This window comes from Malaclemys terrapin, chromosome 17 (genome assembly GCF_027887155.1).
Source record: "Malaclemys terrapin pileata isolate rMalTer1 chromosome 17, rMalTer1.hap1, whole genome shotgun sequence".
In the NCBI taxonomy this organism is placed as follows: domain Eukaryota; kingdom Metazoa; phylum Chordata; order Testudines; family Emydidae; genus Malaclemys; species Malaclemys terrapin.
Genome location: NC_071521.1, coordinates 1,311,099 through 1,327,702, shown reverse-complemented (window position 1 = coordinate 1,327,702; position 16,604 = coordinate 1,311,099). Strand labels below are relative to the sequence as shown.

At 47.3% G+C, this 16,604-nt stretch overlaps 1 protein-coding gene and 1 long non-coding RNA gene across 3 annotated transcripts in view; one reads left to right on the top strand and one right to left on the bottom strand.

Moving 5' to 3' along the window:
* Nucleotides 1-3,097, bottom strand: part of LOC128825409 (uncharacterized) — a 37,291-nt gene extending 34,194 nt beyond the window's left edge. Inside the window, exon 1 of one of the 2 annotated variants that reach the window (XR_008442667.1) lies at nt 3,023-3,097. This is a non-coding gene — a long non-coding RNA (uncharacterized LOC128825409). Of the gene's footprint in view, nt 1-2,301; nt 2,499-3,022 lie in introns of those variants that run through there. The other variant, XR_008442666.1, reaches the window with a different exon arrangement.
* The window catches only part of LMX1B (LIM homeobox transcription factor 1 beta), a 129,847-nt gene continuing 115,913 nt past the window's right edge, over nt 2,671-16,604 (top strand). Inside the window, exons 1-2 of the mRNA XM_054007899.1 lie at nt 2,671-3,172; nt 3,730-3,916. Of these exons, the coding sequence (XP_053863874.1) occupies nt 3,034-3,172; nt 3,730-3,916 (326 nt within the window). The 5' untranslated portion in view covers nt 2,671-3,033. The remainder of the gene's footprint in view (nt 3,173-3,729; nt 3,917-16,604) is intronic.

Below are 16,604 nucleotides of genomic sequence, written 5' to 3'. Positions count from 1 at the left end.
ACTCTTTCTTGTCTTAGCGGCCTCGGGAATGATGCTCCGAATTGTGTATTTCTCGCCCAGCTCCCAGCAGAGCGGCGAGCCCTGCCCGGTCCCTACACACAGCGGCTTGGGCCAGGCTTCCTTTGGGTTTAGTTCGATGACGGATTTTTGTGTTTTAATGGTTTGATTTTAGTTACAGACTTTGAATGAACCGCCTTCGAATCCAGACGGCCGGTCGAGCAGAACACGGCCTGTGTAACACTCACACGCGGGGAGAGGGTAACAATTACAGAATTTGGTCTGATTTCTGTCGGAAAAGTGACCCTGACCAGAGCCGGAATTAACTGGACAGCTGCGAGCCGGACCGGGGAGGTTCCCCTTTCCCTCTGACCTCTCCCGCCGCCCAGTTGCGGAGTTTTAATTCGAAGTTAGGGGAACTCTTGAGTGAGGCGAGACCGGCTTTAGTTTTCCTCGCCATTGTAGGAGATAATTGTGGCTGGAGTCGGGCGAGGATGGGAACCGTAAACAATTAATGCCAACGAGAGGCTCTTTCTGCGCGGCGGAGCTCTGAAATCCAAGCAGCGTCCAGAGTTAAATAACCCAGGATTAGCTGCAGCGGGTTCCAGCGTTAAATTGTCCAAGCCAAAACCCAACGAGCCTGTTCCCAAACCCCTTCCCGAAAGACTGAGCTAAACCATAATCGTGCATTCCGGCGCGAAACCGGCGTGCGAAGGGCTTTGCCTGCAGAGCCCCAAACGGAGCAGCCAGTGGCCGCCCTTAACACTTGTCCTGCTCACTAAATACCGGCATGCTGGGAACCCGACAGACCAGCGCTCGGCTCCTTCCCTCGCCGCCACCGCCACCCCCAGCACGGGAACAAACCCAGCGAATTCTCGCCGCCGGGCCGGGCCCGGCTCGCCCCGGGGAGGGGAGGGGGTCGCTTGCCGCGCAACGCAAGGGGGGCTGGGGCGGCAGCCGACCCTGACACCCGCACGACGCCGCAGCATTATTTTGTCTTGTATTGTTTGCGCGTTTCCCGTTCAAACAGTGGCCACACGCCCGTGATTCAGAGCAGCCCGGTGTCCAGCCGGGCCCGGCGCAGCCCGGGCCGCGCTCCCTGGTGCCGACGCTGCCCCGGGGAGCCGGCACTGCGGGGCCGTGCGGCCGCGATCGGCCATTCCCAACGGGAGGAAATAAAGACCCAAAAATATCCTCCGGCCGCGCCAAGCACGGCTCGCGGGGAAGGTGTAAGCGCGCCCGAATCGCCCCCTGGATTCGCCGGGCTCCCCGGCGGTCGAGGCGGGGAAGGGCCGCAGGGAACTAACGCCTCTCCCCTGCCCTAGTGACTCCGCTCCCCACGAACGCGCAGGGCACCCCGCAGCTCCCCGGCCCCGAGGCGACTAGCTCCGCCTGCGGCCCGTCGCCAGGCCCTCGGGCCTCCTGCCCCGGCCGCTGCGGCTCTCCAGCTGCATTAGCCCGGGACCCTGAATCCCTCCGAAGCCAGGCAGCGCAGGGCCGAGCCCCAGCCGGTGCCGGTGCCGGCTGGGCTAAGGCCACGGGAGGGGCGCAGAGCCCTGGTCCCCAGCAGCCCAGCCCAGCGCTCCGTCGGCTGCAGAGGGATGCACTCGGGTTCCTCTCCAAAGGTGGCCCAGGCGGGCAGGAGCCCGGCTCGCCGCGCAGGCCAGGCCGTGCGGGATCTGCTGGCATTTCAGCTGGCAGCCCGGGCCGGGGGACGCAGGTTCCCGGGCACGGGGCTCTGGGGTCGATCGGGGTCAGCCCGGCCTCCGACTTTGGCGCGGGGAGAGCCCCGCGGGAGCTGTGTCTGTGTCTCCTGCCAGGCCCCCAGCCCGGCTCTGCCCGCAGCCAGCCGCACAGCCACCACTCCCCGGCGCGCAGCCAGGGCTCCTAAGCGGGCTGCCGTCCGGGTGGCGCTCCGGCGGGGTCCGCGGGGAGGTGAGGCTCTCTGCCAGCGCCTCTCGGCCGGGCCCGTCGCCAAGGGACCGCGGCTCAGATGCCAGGACAGTGCAGGGAGCAGCCAGCGCCAGCCCGCCGCGGCTCTGCTGGGGGCAGGCCCCGCTGTTAACACCTCCCCAGCCAGCGTCCCCCCCCAGGCACAGCTGCTCCCCACACGCGTGCCAGCCCCGGGGGAGAGCCGGGGGCGTGGGCCCCTGGCCGGGCTGCGGAGGGCTGAGACAGGCCCGGGGTCCCGGACACGCGTGGGGGGAAAGGCTCCTGCAGCCGGTGCCTCTGGGTCACGCGCGCTCGGGCTGCCCGTGGGGCAAACCCAAGCACAGTCACAAGCCGCGAGGCGCAGCTACATACCCCAGGACAGGCGGGAGAGCCCGGGGCGCGCTGCCCGCGCGGGGCCGCTAACTCGAGTGGGACGCTCCAGGCAGCTCTGGTCACTCTGCCCCCGGGGGGGTGGGAAGTCGCAGGGCCACTATCCCCGGCCGAGGCGCTCCCGAGAGCGCAGTCCCGGAGTGACGCGGCCCCGGCCCCGGCCACCCCGAGCCCGCGCACCTGGGCGCCCGCGGGGGGCTGCGGGGGCTCGCTCCGAGACGGCACTATTTGACGTCGAGGAGACGGATCACCTCGGCGCAGCGATATCAGGAGCGCCAATGGAGTTCAAATGTCAGCAAGTTTGAGGAGGGGTGAGGCGGCTGCACGGGTGGGTGTGTTCCTCCGCCGCAGCCCCGCTCTAAACGGAGCGGCTCCTCGGGACGCGGCTGGGCACAGTGACTGGGGAGCGCCCGGGGAGCCCGGCCGCCTCTGCCCTGGATCTCCCGCGGCGCCCGCCGGCCCCTGCCCCGGGGAGGGCCCCGCCCCGGCCCGCCGGCAGGTGACCCCCGGCCGCCGGCTGGAGCAGGACCTGACCCGATGGGCAGCAGCCTCCGCTCCGGCCCCTGCCCCGCGTCTCCGCCCGGGAACGCGCCGCGTGTCCCCCAGACCAGCCCGCGCGGCTCCCGCCTCCCCGCTGCAGCGTGTCCCGCACCCCGGCCCGCCCCGGCGCTCCGCGCGCCCGGCCCCGCCGCCTGACGCCTACCCGGGCCGCCCATGGATGTCGCCGCCGGCCCCGAGTCCCTGGAACGCTGCTTCGGCCGGGGCCCGCCGGACCGCGCCGAGATGCTGGACGGCATCAAAATGGAAGATCACCCGCTGCGCTCGGGCGCTGCCACCTTGGGCGTGTTGCTGGGTGAGTCGGGCTGTGCCCAGAGCCGGGCGCCCTGCCGGGCTGCCCGCCGCCGGAGCCGGGCTGGAGGCGCAGCTGCAGGGCGCTGGGAACAGCCTCTCCCCCCGCCCGGGCGGGCGCGGGGCTTCACTCGCTGGCTTTGGCGGGAGGCTAGTTTGTAAATGACCGAAACCAAATTATTGCTTCAAAGCGAATGCGGAGCGGAGCGCGGATTGCCGGGCCCTGCCGCCCGGGGGCTGCGACTCGCCGCACGCACTTTGCAGGTTGTGCGGTGACCCCGCGTAATGTGTTTGCAACTTCCCGGGGCGGGTTTGGGTGGAGAAGCGAGCAGGGAAGCGGGGCCGCGAGCCGAGCCTGCCCGGCGCAAACGAAATCGCGTCGATTTAAGTTCGCTTCGCGCTGCTGTTTCAGGGGAGCCGGTCCTGGGGAAGGGGGGATCCCGGACCCACGGGCCGAGCTGCGACAGCGCCTCGCTTGGCAGAGCCCGTACTGGGGCGCAGCTGGGGCGTTTCGGGGGCCATCTCCGCATGCCGCTCACATCCCTCTTTGCTGTTTCCTAGGGTCAGAGTGTCAGAACCAGGCGGTTTGCGAGGGCTGCCAGCGGCCGATCTCAGACCGTTTTCTGATGCGAGTGAACGAATCTTCCTGGCACGAAGAGTGTTTGCAGTGTGCAGTGTGTCAACAAGCCCTCACCACCAGCTGCTACTTCCGGGATCGAAAACTGTACTGCAAACAGGACTACCAACAGTAAGGCACCCTTCTCCCTTGCCCCGCACGCCTGCCGCCCGGGCCCCGTGCTCGCCGGGCCATACGCGCCTGCCGGGCCTTGCACTGGGCTGAGGGGACGGAACAGGCTGCCCAGGGTCCCCGGGAGCCTCTCACCGAGTTCTGCCGCCTTGTTGGGAAACGCCAAAAAGTTTTCAAACGAAAACCAGAAAAAGCCTCTAATGGTGCGGTGATCCGAGAGCGCCCAGCCACGGACCGCGCGCCCGGACCCCAGAGCGATTCGTTACGGGTTCAAATGGCCACGCTAGAAATGGGGGTTACGAGCCACGGATAAGAAGTTAAATAGTCCGCTGCCATTTAGCAAAGGGAGTTTGTATCGGGTGGTTTTACAAATGTTAAATAACACCTCGGTTGGTGTCCGAGTGACAAGGGGGTTATTTAGTTAGCGCCCCAGCTAAATTCGAGCTCAAATCGTTTGAAATTTGTGCCGGTAATTCGTAGCGTTTTTATTGAAATGCGCCGCGGGTAAATAATTCTAGGATTTAAAAACAGAAATGCCCTTTCAGTAGAACATTTCCCGCACGGCAGTTTTGGGTATTTGGAAGAATTTAATCTTGGTTCTAAAATCAGTTTGTTCCAAACATTATTAACAAAACTCGAAATCAATCGGACCACGGGCCGCTGAAGTTGGGAAGGTGCAAAACGACGGGGGGAGCCCGGGGCACGGGGCTTGCTCTGGGAGCGGTGTCATCTCGGGGAGGCGTTTAACAACCGGGATTTGTAGTTTAATTTTTAACGTAGGAATTAAATCCGAGTACTCGGGCTGTTGGGTGAAGTTAGTTGGATTTTTAACTGGCCTTTTGTTGCGAGATAACGAAAAATCGTTCCTGAGAAACCGTGCGAAGTATCAGCAGCCCCGTGTTGTCATTAGAGAAAAACAAGCAAACTCCGGGGAAGGCTGCGTGGGCAGAGCCGGCGCTGAGTGCAGGGGGCCGCCGAGCGAGCCCGTCGGTGCAACGAGACCCCAGCGTGTTTGCTCACCTGGCTAAAGGGACAGAAAGCGGCTGGTCTCCAGCCCTGCCTCCCTGGACGTTACCGGGGGAATCGTCCCGGTGCCCCCGGCCGCCCAGCACAACCCCCCGAGGCACCGCAGCGACGGATCGGTCAAACACACAGACCCCAGGGCAGGTTCCTGCCAAGCTCCCACCTGCTGCGCTCCGCCCGGCCCGGGGCCGGTCCCCGCTAGCGCGGGAATGAGCAGCGGACGGGCCGCTGTTCACGGCCCTCAGCTCGACCCGACTCCTGCCCGGGCTCGGTAGGCCTGGCTCCCGCCTGCCGGCCGGCTTCGCCCCTCTGGGCCGGGCCACGGAGCGGGCGGGCGGGCTGCAGGGTCCCCGGCCCCCGGGGACAGCGCTAGGCCCCAGGCCGACCCTTCGTAGCGCCCGGTGTGGCGGCTCAACCCCGGGCCGGGCTCGGGTCACTGCAGCTGTCTGGGCGCTCGCTCGCCCCGCAGCGTGTGGGCCCTGCCCGCGGGGCGGTCCTGCCAGCCTCCCGCAAAGGCCGCCGCCGAGCCCCCGATGTGCTGCGGACAGGGCGCAGGGGGACTCGGCCCCTCGGAGCCAGTCCCGGCCGCCCCAGCCGCCTCCGTGCATCCACTCCCGCCTCCCGAGAGACTTGACTTTATTGATACTTTTATTCCCCAAATGTCGGGCTGTGTATGAACCCGCCCGTTCCAGCAGCGATGCCCTTCTGCCACGCAGAGCTCCTGCCCCGCTTAGCTGTTGGCCTCCCCTGCAAAAGCCCACTTCATGCTTGTCACTAAAATTTAGGGTCCTTTTTGTGTCGGGAGGGGGGTGAACATGGGCACTTCAATCACTAGGACATAATATGGCTCTGCTAGAAGTCTGGCAACAAACAAAGAACAACAACTATTGGTTTGCATCAACTTTTGTCAGGCATTCAGCAGGCTTCCAGAAAGGGCCTGAAGTGGCTTAGTGGCAACAATGTGCATTTCATAGCTACAGCATGAAAATCCATCTCCATGGAAACGAGTAGTAAATGCTAACATGCCATGCTGAGTATAAATATTGTTGGGTTCTAACTCTTGTAGGAATGGCTTAGAGAGATGTCCCCCTAGTTAGGAGTTACAATAGAATGTGTAATTTCATACTGCAGCCTTAACCAATGTGTTATTAAAGAAGCTTCAACAGACCCAGATACTGCTATATGAAAAACCATAGCTGCCTACGCGTTCTCTTACTGAACTGCACGGATTCGTTTTGGGGGTTTTGGTTTTAACAAGTATTAATATTTTCACATATTCCCGTTTGTAACAGTTACAGAGAATTTAGTTTTAATAGGTATGTCAGATCCATGAAACATCTGACTGTATAAATAAACAAGATACTTCTCAAGATTTTTTTTAAATTAAGAAACGCTCTATTGCATACCCACACAAAATTCTTTGAAATGTAAAAGTGTTAGGAACAGCATGCAGGAGATGATTCCCTTTGCAGTCTGTAAAATAACAGAGTTTCGCAAAAAGACAATATCTTAGAAAACAAAACAATGGACTGTCCCTTTGTGAAAAAAAATCTTTGTTAGAATAGAAATAAATCCTCTTTAGAATTTTAGATATTATCAAAGGCTTCTAATTGTATAGGGGGAAATGGGGTGTCCAGGCTGACTAGCAATAAAAAGATATCAACATGTTAGCCTTTGTTGAATCACAGCACCTAGTGTGACATTACATGGTAACCTGCTGTGTGTGCCCCCAAGGACTGACAGCAGAAGTAGTTAATAGTAAAGAGAGGTGGGGGAAGACATGGTAAATCAAAATTATTTTCCCCTGAAATTGTATTAAATTTGAAAGATAAAGCATGTGAAACTAAACTGATATTGTTTCCATTCTTCCTCTGGCAGCTGTGTTTTAGGCTGTTGGAAATCTTCTCTTATTAGTAATTCTTGTTAATTAAAGTATAAAAATAACTACACACTCCTCCTTAATCATGTGGTGTGTGTACAAGTTTTATCAGCAAGAGTGTAGAGGGTTGTGTTGCCCATACGTAGTGAAGCTGTGAGTGAGTTGTACCGTCATCTCAAATGCAAGCTGCTACAAACCTTTACATCCCGCCAGAACGTGTCATGATGTATATGCACATGTTATTAAGAGATGCTTTTTTTAAAAAAAATTACAGCTTGAGGGATATGAAGAATAGTATCAGTAAAGTCAGATGTTTGTGTTACCTTAAATCCCATGTACGTACATGGCTCAGAGAAAAAAAGAGAGACTTCCAAAATTTTCTTAATCACTAAAAGTTACTGAAAATAGCTTTTCTGTATGTAGTAATGTAATTGAAAGACCAGATTTCTCCAGAACTCCCAGGACTATAATCAAGTGCTATGTGTATCTTTGGAAAACTTGGGTCTCTTCTTTCCAAAGAAAGCAAGCTTCTGAAGGGTCAGATATCAGACCTTAAACCTTCCACAGGGTCAGGAATTATTATTGCCTGTCCTCTGTAATTTGGGGTTTGTGGGGGAAAGGAGAAAACATTTTTTTTTTTTTGGTGGGTTGATTTTCTCTTTTTAAAATAAAAATGGTGTCTGTTTGCAGCTGTACTTGGATTTGAAATGTTAGAATAAATACTGAGGGAGATGGATTAGTGGCCAGGGTGCAGAATGAAGTGGTCAAAGGTGCATGATAAATGCAATGTATTACATGAATATCTCCACTACATCACCGGGCTGCATGTCTGTGACTTTGTGTATTTCAGCATCTTGGTCATATGTTCAATTCTGTAAATATTTACACGAAGTGGATAGTACAGACTGATCTTTTGATTTTGACATTAAATATTTAGTAGCTTTTGCAAAAATGTTACATTACTGCTGGGGCAGGAGTGCATTTGATTGCAAGTAGTTTAAGTGAAGACAACGCAGTGCTACAGCAGACACTGAGAGCAGGATCTTGCTAGCCTAACTCAAGCAAAAATGTAGACTTCAATGTGAGCTTTACCAAAATAAGAGGGCCAGGATTGGGCCCAAAGGTGATACTTTGAACTTGGAAAAAATTAGTTATCTCGCTGACATAAAGAAACCCACTGAATGAAAACTTATCAATAATAAAAAACCAAAAACAATGTTTCAGCTTTTGCAGCAGTAAAATCTAGTGCAGGTTATTTGCTCTCTTGAAATTACTAATTGTGGTATTTACAGCAGTGTTTTCTGCTACAAAAACATTGGTAATTATAAACAGCATAATGTTTTCCCATTTATGCTCTCCTCCCGTCATTTAATTGTGGTTATATTTTTCTGCTTTGCTGTGATCTAAGTGTTCGGGGTTACATAAATGTTGTCTTATTTCTTGCTGCTTGGTAATGTTCTGTAATTGTACATCCAGTTTTAATCTTTTAAGGTATGGTGGTTGATTTAGCTTAGTTGCTATATATATTCTTTGTAGAATAATGCTTACTCTGATTGTAGTTTTGGAAATAAAGGTAGTGAAGGAATTCATTTAGTCAAGGAATACAGTTGTAAACGGAATTCAGACATAAGAGCAGCCAAACAGCCACATTAGTTAATATTCCATATTTTTCACTAATTGGTTTTGCATTTTGTTTAGGGAAAGAAAGGGAAATATTTAGATTTTTATCAAAAGTACCAAGACATATCAGGCATTGTATTAGCATTCTTATTCAGTCCCGGAAAAGAAACATTGCCGCCTATTTCTGGCATGTATTGATGCTGTTCTAAATCTCTGGGCCTTTCTTTGTCAGTGATTATGCTGATTTTTTTTATGTGAAATCAACAAGGGTCAGTGCATGACTAAGAGGCAAAAGAAGTGCAATGGGCTACACTAAATTTTAGCCTTTCCGGATTCTGCAAATTCTCTCCGGTGAGTGAGACAGTCAAACTGGTATTTTCTAGTTAAAATATTTTTTAAATTGAAAGCAAAGTAAAGTAGCAAATGTTTTCCATTTTTGAAAATGTTGTTTTATTTTCCAGAGAAAACGTGTATCCTGAGAGCAGTTTGTGATATGTAGACAAAATTCAGGGCACAAGAGGTGACTTGGGCTCTCTGATTCAGCTACACGTAGTAGGGATCCTAACCATTTACTAACAGAAAGGTTCTGTTTGTTTTCAGTTTCACATTCTTTTAATCGGTGCACTCATCAGTACAGATTTTCAGAATCTGAACAAGCTAAAATTGGGCAGAGCAATGCCATCCCAGTCTATTTCATTTACCTCTTCTGGTAGATTGGCACTACTCCTTGTTAGGTTGTTGTTAAGAAACAGCATAAATGCTGATCAAAGCTCAGAGATCAGGAGCAGTATATGCATATGTCCAGAATATCAGATAATGATTAATTTATGGCATCCATTAAAATGCTAAAAAAGTGTTTTAAATGCTCTGGTACTTTTGCTGAAAATCTAAACATTCCTGTATATCAGATCAATCAGTCACATTAAACATGTTTTGCAAAACTAGTTTTTAATAATACCTATAAACAATTCCACTCCTAAAGCTGCATGAAACAAAGGCACTAGGCATCCGGAGCTTTTAGGAAATGTTACTGTTATTTCTCCCAATGACGTCACCTGAATAGCCAGAGACCAGGCAGAAAAACCTCAACTTGCTGCTGTGTCAGCAGGAATTCATCCCCATGTAACATGTATAAAAGGTTACAGAGAAGATCATTCCACAGGCTCTGAGAAAGCCTGGTACCGGCAGAGCCAACCAGGAGACTCAGTTTTGGTTTAGAGGATATTTTTAGTAAATGTTATCACAGAAATGGATTTCAACAGGATTTATTAATCTGAGTGGACAATTCTGTTTTTTAAAATATTAATTGAAACTTTTCTGGAGTTTTAAATTAATAATAACAACATAATTATACTCACTTATGGTAGAAAATATTAAGGAAGACCTTTATTTAATGTGGGTTATGTACAATTATATGAATTAGGAATAATTGATAATTTCTAAGGTTTAACTGTTAATTATATACAGAAGAGTAACCAATACATAGGACATCCATTGTGAAAATATTCTTCTTTGAAATATATTGTTGATATGGATAGTTCATACTCTGTTAAGAGAGCAGGTGATTTTTATTTTTATTTTTTTGGGGGGCCCAAAATTTGAAACAGATCAAAAATATACATGACATTATTTCAACAATAAATAACATATCATGGTCATGGTAAAATATATGAATACTATCTTATTTTCTCAGATTAACTGTTATTGGTTTATTTCCATTCCAACTGTGTGACCCGTCCATATTCATCTCTACACTGATCAGCATATAACGATTTATGAAGCTTAAAATGCTTGCTGCCATGGGGACTTGAAATATAGAGGGATAGTTAATAATAATTAAATACTTCTAAATATAGCAGGGGTGAAATGTCCATGAGAAAAATATTTTTTACATTCTACAATTATGATTCAAATTTAAGTGAAGAGTAATTTTCTTTACAAGATATGGTTTTATGAATTTTTGTCTAGGAAGTGTTCGCTTTTCATTGCTTACTGTACCTCATCTCATAACAAGGTGAAGCAAAATATTAGTGTACTTAATATTTGCCCTTCTGTTTGAATGAAGTATACAGTATGTTCATTCTGAGCTTAAGCCTGCATTCCCGGCACACTTACCGTGCTTGCAGTGGGAATTTTGAGTATACAAGGAATGAGGATTGGGCCCTCAGTAGGTGTAATGAAATATCGATATATAAATATAAACATTCTCCCTCTCTCTGTGTAATGTGTATAAATGTGCATAGACCCTCCCCCCCACACACACACACAGATATACACCTCTGCTGATTTGCCAAAGAAAGTAATTTTGGGAACCAGTAAAATATTCTTTTATTCTTTAGTATTATCATGCTAAAGGGCAGGCAAGTAGATTTTGTGTCTCAAAATCTTATGCTATTCAGTTTTCATGACAGTTTTGCAGGGCTTGTTAAATGTCTGTATAGCTATCAATAATGTTTCATAATTTTATTAGTGAGTGATTTTGTGCTACTTGGCCTGAATTAGATCATTGTGTAGAGGAAGTAAAGTCACAAGTGGGCTGTCGATTTTAACCCCTAATGAATGACAATAAAAAGCATATAACATTGGCTTCCACTATATAGTTATACCAAACCAAAAGGGATGTCTGCAAAATAACTACAGATAAACTGTTTCATATACTTACATTTTCCTCCTCTGATTTGTGTGATATATCATGCTATTTATTAAGTAGTATAAAATAAAAAACAGTGAGCAATGAATTATGCAGTAATTTCTAGTAAAAAAACAAACCATGTATTTCTTTTGAATGGTGAGGTATAAAGGTTTTCTTGGCATGTTTTTGAGATGACTGCTATACTCTCAAAGCAAAGTTTGACTCCTAATGAAATGACAGTCTCTTCTTCCCTACGAAATATAAAAAGAAGCGCACGTTTATTCTGACACAAAGGAAAAGGTTAGTTATGCATAGTGTGAAACCTGACAGCTGAGTTAGCTAGAGGCCGAAGTTGTTTGGGATTTATACTGGTGTAACAGAAAGCAGAAACTACCCTATCTCTGTAGCTGACTTGAATTATCATAGTTAGCTGCCTACTTATTATAAAATCTTTGTAGGACAGGACTCTGAAACTCTACAATGCTGGTATCAGATGCCTAAACCTATTACTTAAAATGCATTTTTTTAAAAAAGGATAGTATGAGAATCTTATGGGAGCCAGAAGTGGTCTCTGAATTAAGACATTTTAAAAAATGTAACAGTGAACCATGTAGAAGTTGGCTCCCAACAACAGGCGTTATGGCAGCATTGGTAACGTTTGGGAAATGAACTCAGGTTTTTCTCTGTGAGAAATTGGGTAAAAATACATTTGACTTGCAACTATCAATATAAGGTAAAGGGTGAGAGAGCACATACTAGGTCTCTGAGCTGAGGGAGCAGAACATAGGAGATAAGAAGGCAGATCACTTAGGTCAGAACTAGCTGACTTTTGGTTTTCAGTAAAAATCTCTGTAGTGTTTCTATTCTGTGTACTAATAGGCAAAATTCTGCTTGCCTTAGTCAGGCACATTGTCCCATAATTTCTAGATGCTTCTTTAAATTCAGGATCAGTTTGAGGCAGCAACTTGATAGTATGTTTAGTTTAAAGTTAGCAACCTTGGTTTTGGTTTTTTGTTCCTGGAATTATTTTGGCTAGACTGATATTTCTCAAATGCAATATAGGGTCTGGTTTGGGGGTGTTTTTGGTTTGATTGGTTTTGGTTTGGGTATGTCTGAAATTGCTTAGAGCATTGCACCTTGCCCAATTGGTGTGACTTAACGCAGTCAAGGAGATTTGGCCCAAGCATTGGCATCAGGAGGTCTTACGATGAGTAAAGATAATTTATGATTGTAAAAATGATTGTGGCAGGGGAATGAGGATGTTTGCTCTCTGGAAGAAATGAACAGGCTGTTTTCAAAACAGATTTGCAAAATAAACATCACTTGCTACTGAATATATTTATATTTTGAAAAATTATTTTTTCTTTTATACAGATACAAAGAAAATTTTGCTTTTTACCTGAGTTACTGTACTTGCAAAACACCTTGTAATTAGAAGGTATTATTTATAGCAAGTTATGCAGTTTAATATACAGTATGTAGATGTAACCCATCTTATAATAAAATATAGTTCATATAGTATGATACTTGCAATATCTTTTCAAGAGATAAAAGATTATTTCCCAAAGAGCTAAGGGTGTATTAGAACAGCCTTGCAAAATTGTAATGGAAATTTACCAACCTCAGTTCAAAACCTACTTGCTTCCCTTTTATCATGATGACTGACAAAATTTAGAGTGTTTTACTTACCCATCAAAAATAGCTATTTGCCGTGGGCAAGTGAGTAGACGTTTGCAAGGCTGAATTACAGAAAATTGTTAATATAATTATTCCTAGATTGTTACTTTGTTAGTGTGATTCATTCTTGAACTTGTACAGCGATCTGAGTACAGAACTTGCTGATGGCTAAAAAATAATTTAAGAAAGTAGCAAAACTGAATACCTTAGTTCTTAGGGACTTTTTATAATGCTTTACACTCTGGCATTTCTATCAGAAGCTTCATATATTTATGAAGAATATTTTCTCATCATCAAGGTTATTATACACCCTTTTCCCCCTCACCTAGACAATATCTTTTCCTACAGATTTTGAGACAAAATTGCATGCATGGAACTCCCATAGACTTCAACAGGAGCCATTCGTGTGTATCAAAGGGCAGAATCTGGCTCTTGATTTTACTGTAACCAATGTATTATTTATAATGTACTAGAGCACACATGTACTCTCTGTTAGAGCTAATGGAATTTATATGCATATGTTGAGGACCAGATCTGTCTTGTAAATGACTTCAGTTAAGAAGTTTGCTTGATTAAAGCAAATTGTATGTGTCCTTTAGTATAATCAGGAGCATCACTTACTTTGGATAAGAAAATCTTTCTATAATTGATTCTCTTGATAATGTCTTTGCAATTGTTACATTTGTGGTCGGGATAGTAAATATGCAAATCGGAGGCTGCATCAGGAAACAATAATATTCTTTTAAAGCTTCTCCTACCAGATCTAGAAGTTGCTAATTTATTTTTTCAGACTGACAGAAAACTTTCCTTGTGTTTCTGTTTACTTGCAGCTTGAATACAAATGCACTCCCTACTATTTCTGAAGATCAGTGACAAAATATGATTCTTGTGAGTCATATATGGCTGTGAATTGCAACCAGTAATGATAAGGAAGCTGTGACCGGGAATAGCATGTCATTGAAGTAACAAAAGTGTGTCAATGAGAAACATTTGTTCTTTCAGGGCTTGATCCTTCAATGAAAGTTGAGGGTGCTCAGTACCTCCAGGTCAATGGGAGCTGAGGGCACGAAGCCCTTTGCAGGGCTGAGCCCTAAGGCTGCAGCATTGTACCTGCCAAAATTCATTACTGAGAGAAAGGTTATAGTTCTCATTAACGTCCACCCCACAACACAGTTGTTTCCAACCCGCGGGACCCTATCTCTTGACATAATGGCTTGCCTACAGCTAACATTTTATACCACTTGGTACTTTCTATTCCTGCAGCTCCCTGTGGGAACATAATTTAGCAGATTTTCTGATTCAAACTTTTCCTCAGTGTGTCACAATTTCAATCCATTTCCGGAGAGTTTTTCTGTTTGCTGGAGTTTCCTTTTGGTATTATGTATGTATGATAAGTAATGCATCCTACGCCACACAAAGACATAGATTTCTTAGCAAATCAAAATAAAGTACTGTAGGAAATTATGAAATTACAGTGAGTAGCAAAAAAAAAAGAGAGAGAGAGAGAGAAATGAATACAGAATAGTGAAACTGTTTTGACTCCCACTTTGGGGCAACTCCCAAACTTTGTTATAATGAAGTACAACCATTTCTGATACATACCAGTGTCCCGAGCGACATCCACAAATACTCAAGCTCTTCTGCATACATTTAAATGTAGTAAGTGATCTGTGGTAATGCGTCATTAATTCAGCAGCCGTACCACATTTTGATTGTATGCCCTCAAATCCATGCTGGATCTAGATGGATTCATGGGGACCCACGGGCATAGGCATAGGGCTTTTGATTTCTATTACTAACGTGTTCATTTGGGGTTATAGCCATCATCTGCTGATTTTTCAGAAATTCTCAGAAGTAATTTTTCTGTTGGCATCATGAGTATTCAGGGCTGCCCAGAGGATTCAGGGGCCTGAGGCAAAGCAATTTCGGGGGGCCCTTCCATAAAAAAAGTTGCAATACTATAGAATACTATATTCTCATGGGGGCCCCTATGGGGCCCAGGGCCTAGGGCAAATTGCCCCACTCCCCCCCCCCCGGGCGGACCTGTGAGTATTGCATTTGCATCTCTGCATGTGAGAAAACATTTGATTTTCAGAGATGGTAATAATCATGCAGTGTATAGTCTGTCTGTGCTGGTTTGCACATACAGATGGGCTTGCAATCAAACATCTATTTGCAATCATTTTAGAGAGCAGTCTTCAGGTTGTTGGTGTGCGTTCTGAGCTGTGTGTTCCCCCTGAGGTTAGTGGCACATTCCGTATATGGTAATCATCAGCATATGAAAACACTTGCTGTTTAGAGCCATTTGTGCTACCAGTTCATTGGGCCAAGTTAGGGTCTGACTGAACCTGTAAATCCTTATTCACATGACTCCTGTGAGTAGTGCCGCTGAAGCCAGTTTCTCTGGTATGCAGTGGCTTGCAGTATCATGCAAGGTCTATTTACATACAGGATATAAATGCCTAGAGAGAAGTGAGTGGGACTGCTAGGGGCATAAAGGATTGGATTCTTTGTAGGGTAAAATACCTAATATTAATTACAACTTTAACCTTGTGAGCCATGCTCTACCCTCAGTGTTGGCACAGAGCTTCCTCAGAAGACAAGATAAGTTCCACATGTGGAGTATGATCCTGCGGGCTGCTCCGCTTGTGTTGAAGACAATGGAAGTTTTGCCATTGACTTCAATAGGGAAAACAGGATCAGGCCCCATATGGGTATGCGAATACTAGCAATTTAGGCTGTAAAGCTTCTTTTTTCATTCATATTGTTTCTCATTTGTCTGCCTGTAGTTTGCTTCCAAACAGTGTTATCTGCTGTGTGCCCAGGCTCATGGCTAAAGCACAGGGAGGGGGATCAGGAAACATGGATCTGTCCCCAGCTCTGCCACTGACTGTATGGCCCTGAGCAAGACACTTCATCTCGGTGTGCCTAGTTCTGTGGAGGTACAGTGGGAATGCTGATCATTGGGACCCATCTCACAGTGGGGTTCACTGAGTCTTAGTTTGTTAATGTTTCTAAAACATTACAGTCGGCCTGATGGTGAGCACAAGATAAAACCTAGAGAGAGAGAGATGAAGCCCTCTGGGCGCAAGTTCCCTCTGCGCACAGGGTCAGCACAAAGCCAGTGCCCCACTTAACTCCCACTTAAGCCATGATAAGTGAGACTTAAGTATTGCATTGGTCTTGTGTTGGCTCACTTTGGAGATCTTTTGCTAGAAGGCTCTATAAAAACACAAGGTGCATATTATGATGATGCTGATGATTATTATACATCAGATTCTCTTAATTTTATTTAACAATGTCCCTTTAGGTCCCAGATGATCAGCACTCAAGAAAATAAATGCTGCTTGCTTTTTGTCAATGATTTATTTTTGATTTTCAGATTTTAGTTTTCCAGGTGTGTAGTTTCTAACAGTGGTGAAAGATGATTAAGGCTCAATAAAAGCCAATCAACCAACACAACAGAACAGAACAAACAAAGCAAATAACTATACCCCGAACACCTGAAAAGGGGGAAGTGCCAGAGATTCCAGGAAATCCACTAGGGACTTTGCTGTCGATTCTACAGGGAAGATGCTTAGACTCTGCTGTGCTGGGTGGCAGTATGAAACCCTGACAGCTAGGGGGATGGCACGAACAGCATGGATGGGCTGATATTGTAGGTGCACATCTAATTCTCCTCTCTCGCCACTGTACAATACCAGTGACTGCAATGGCGTTTCAGTGGTGTAAATTGCTCCATTGTGGGCTTGGTTTTCACTGTGCCCAGGTTGGCAGGGTCCAGTTAGACTGGCAGGATTCTCAGCCTTCTGCAGGGAAGCAACTTTAACTTATGCCACTGAGGTAGTGTCCCGCAG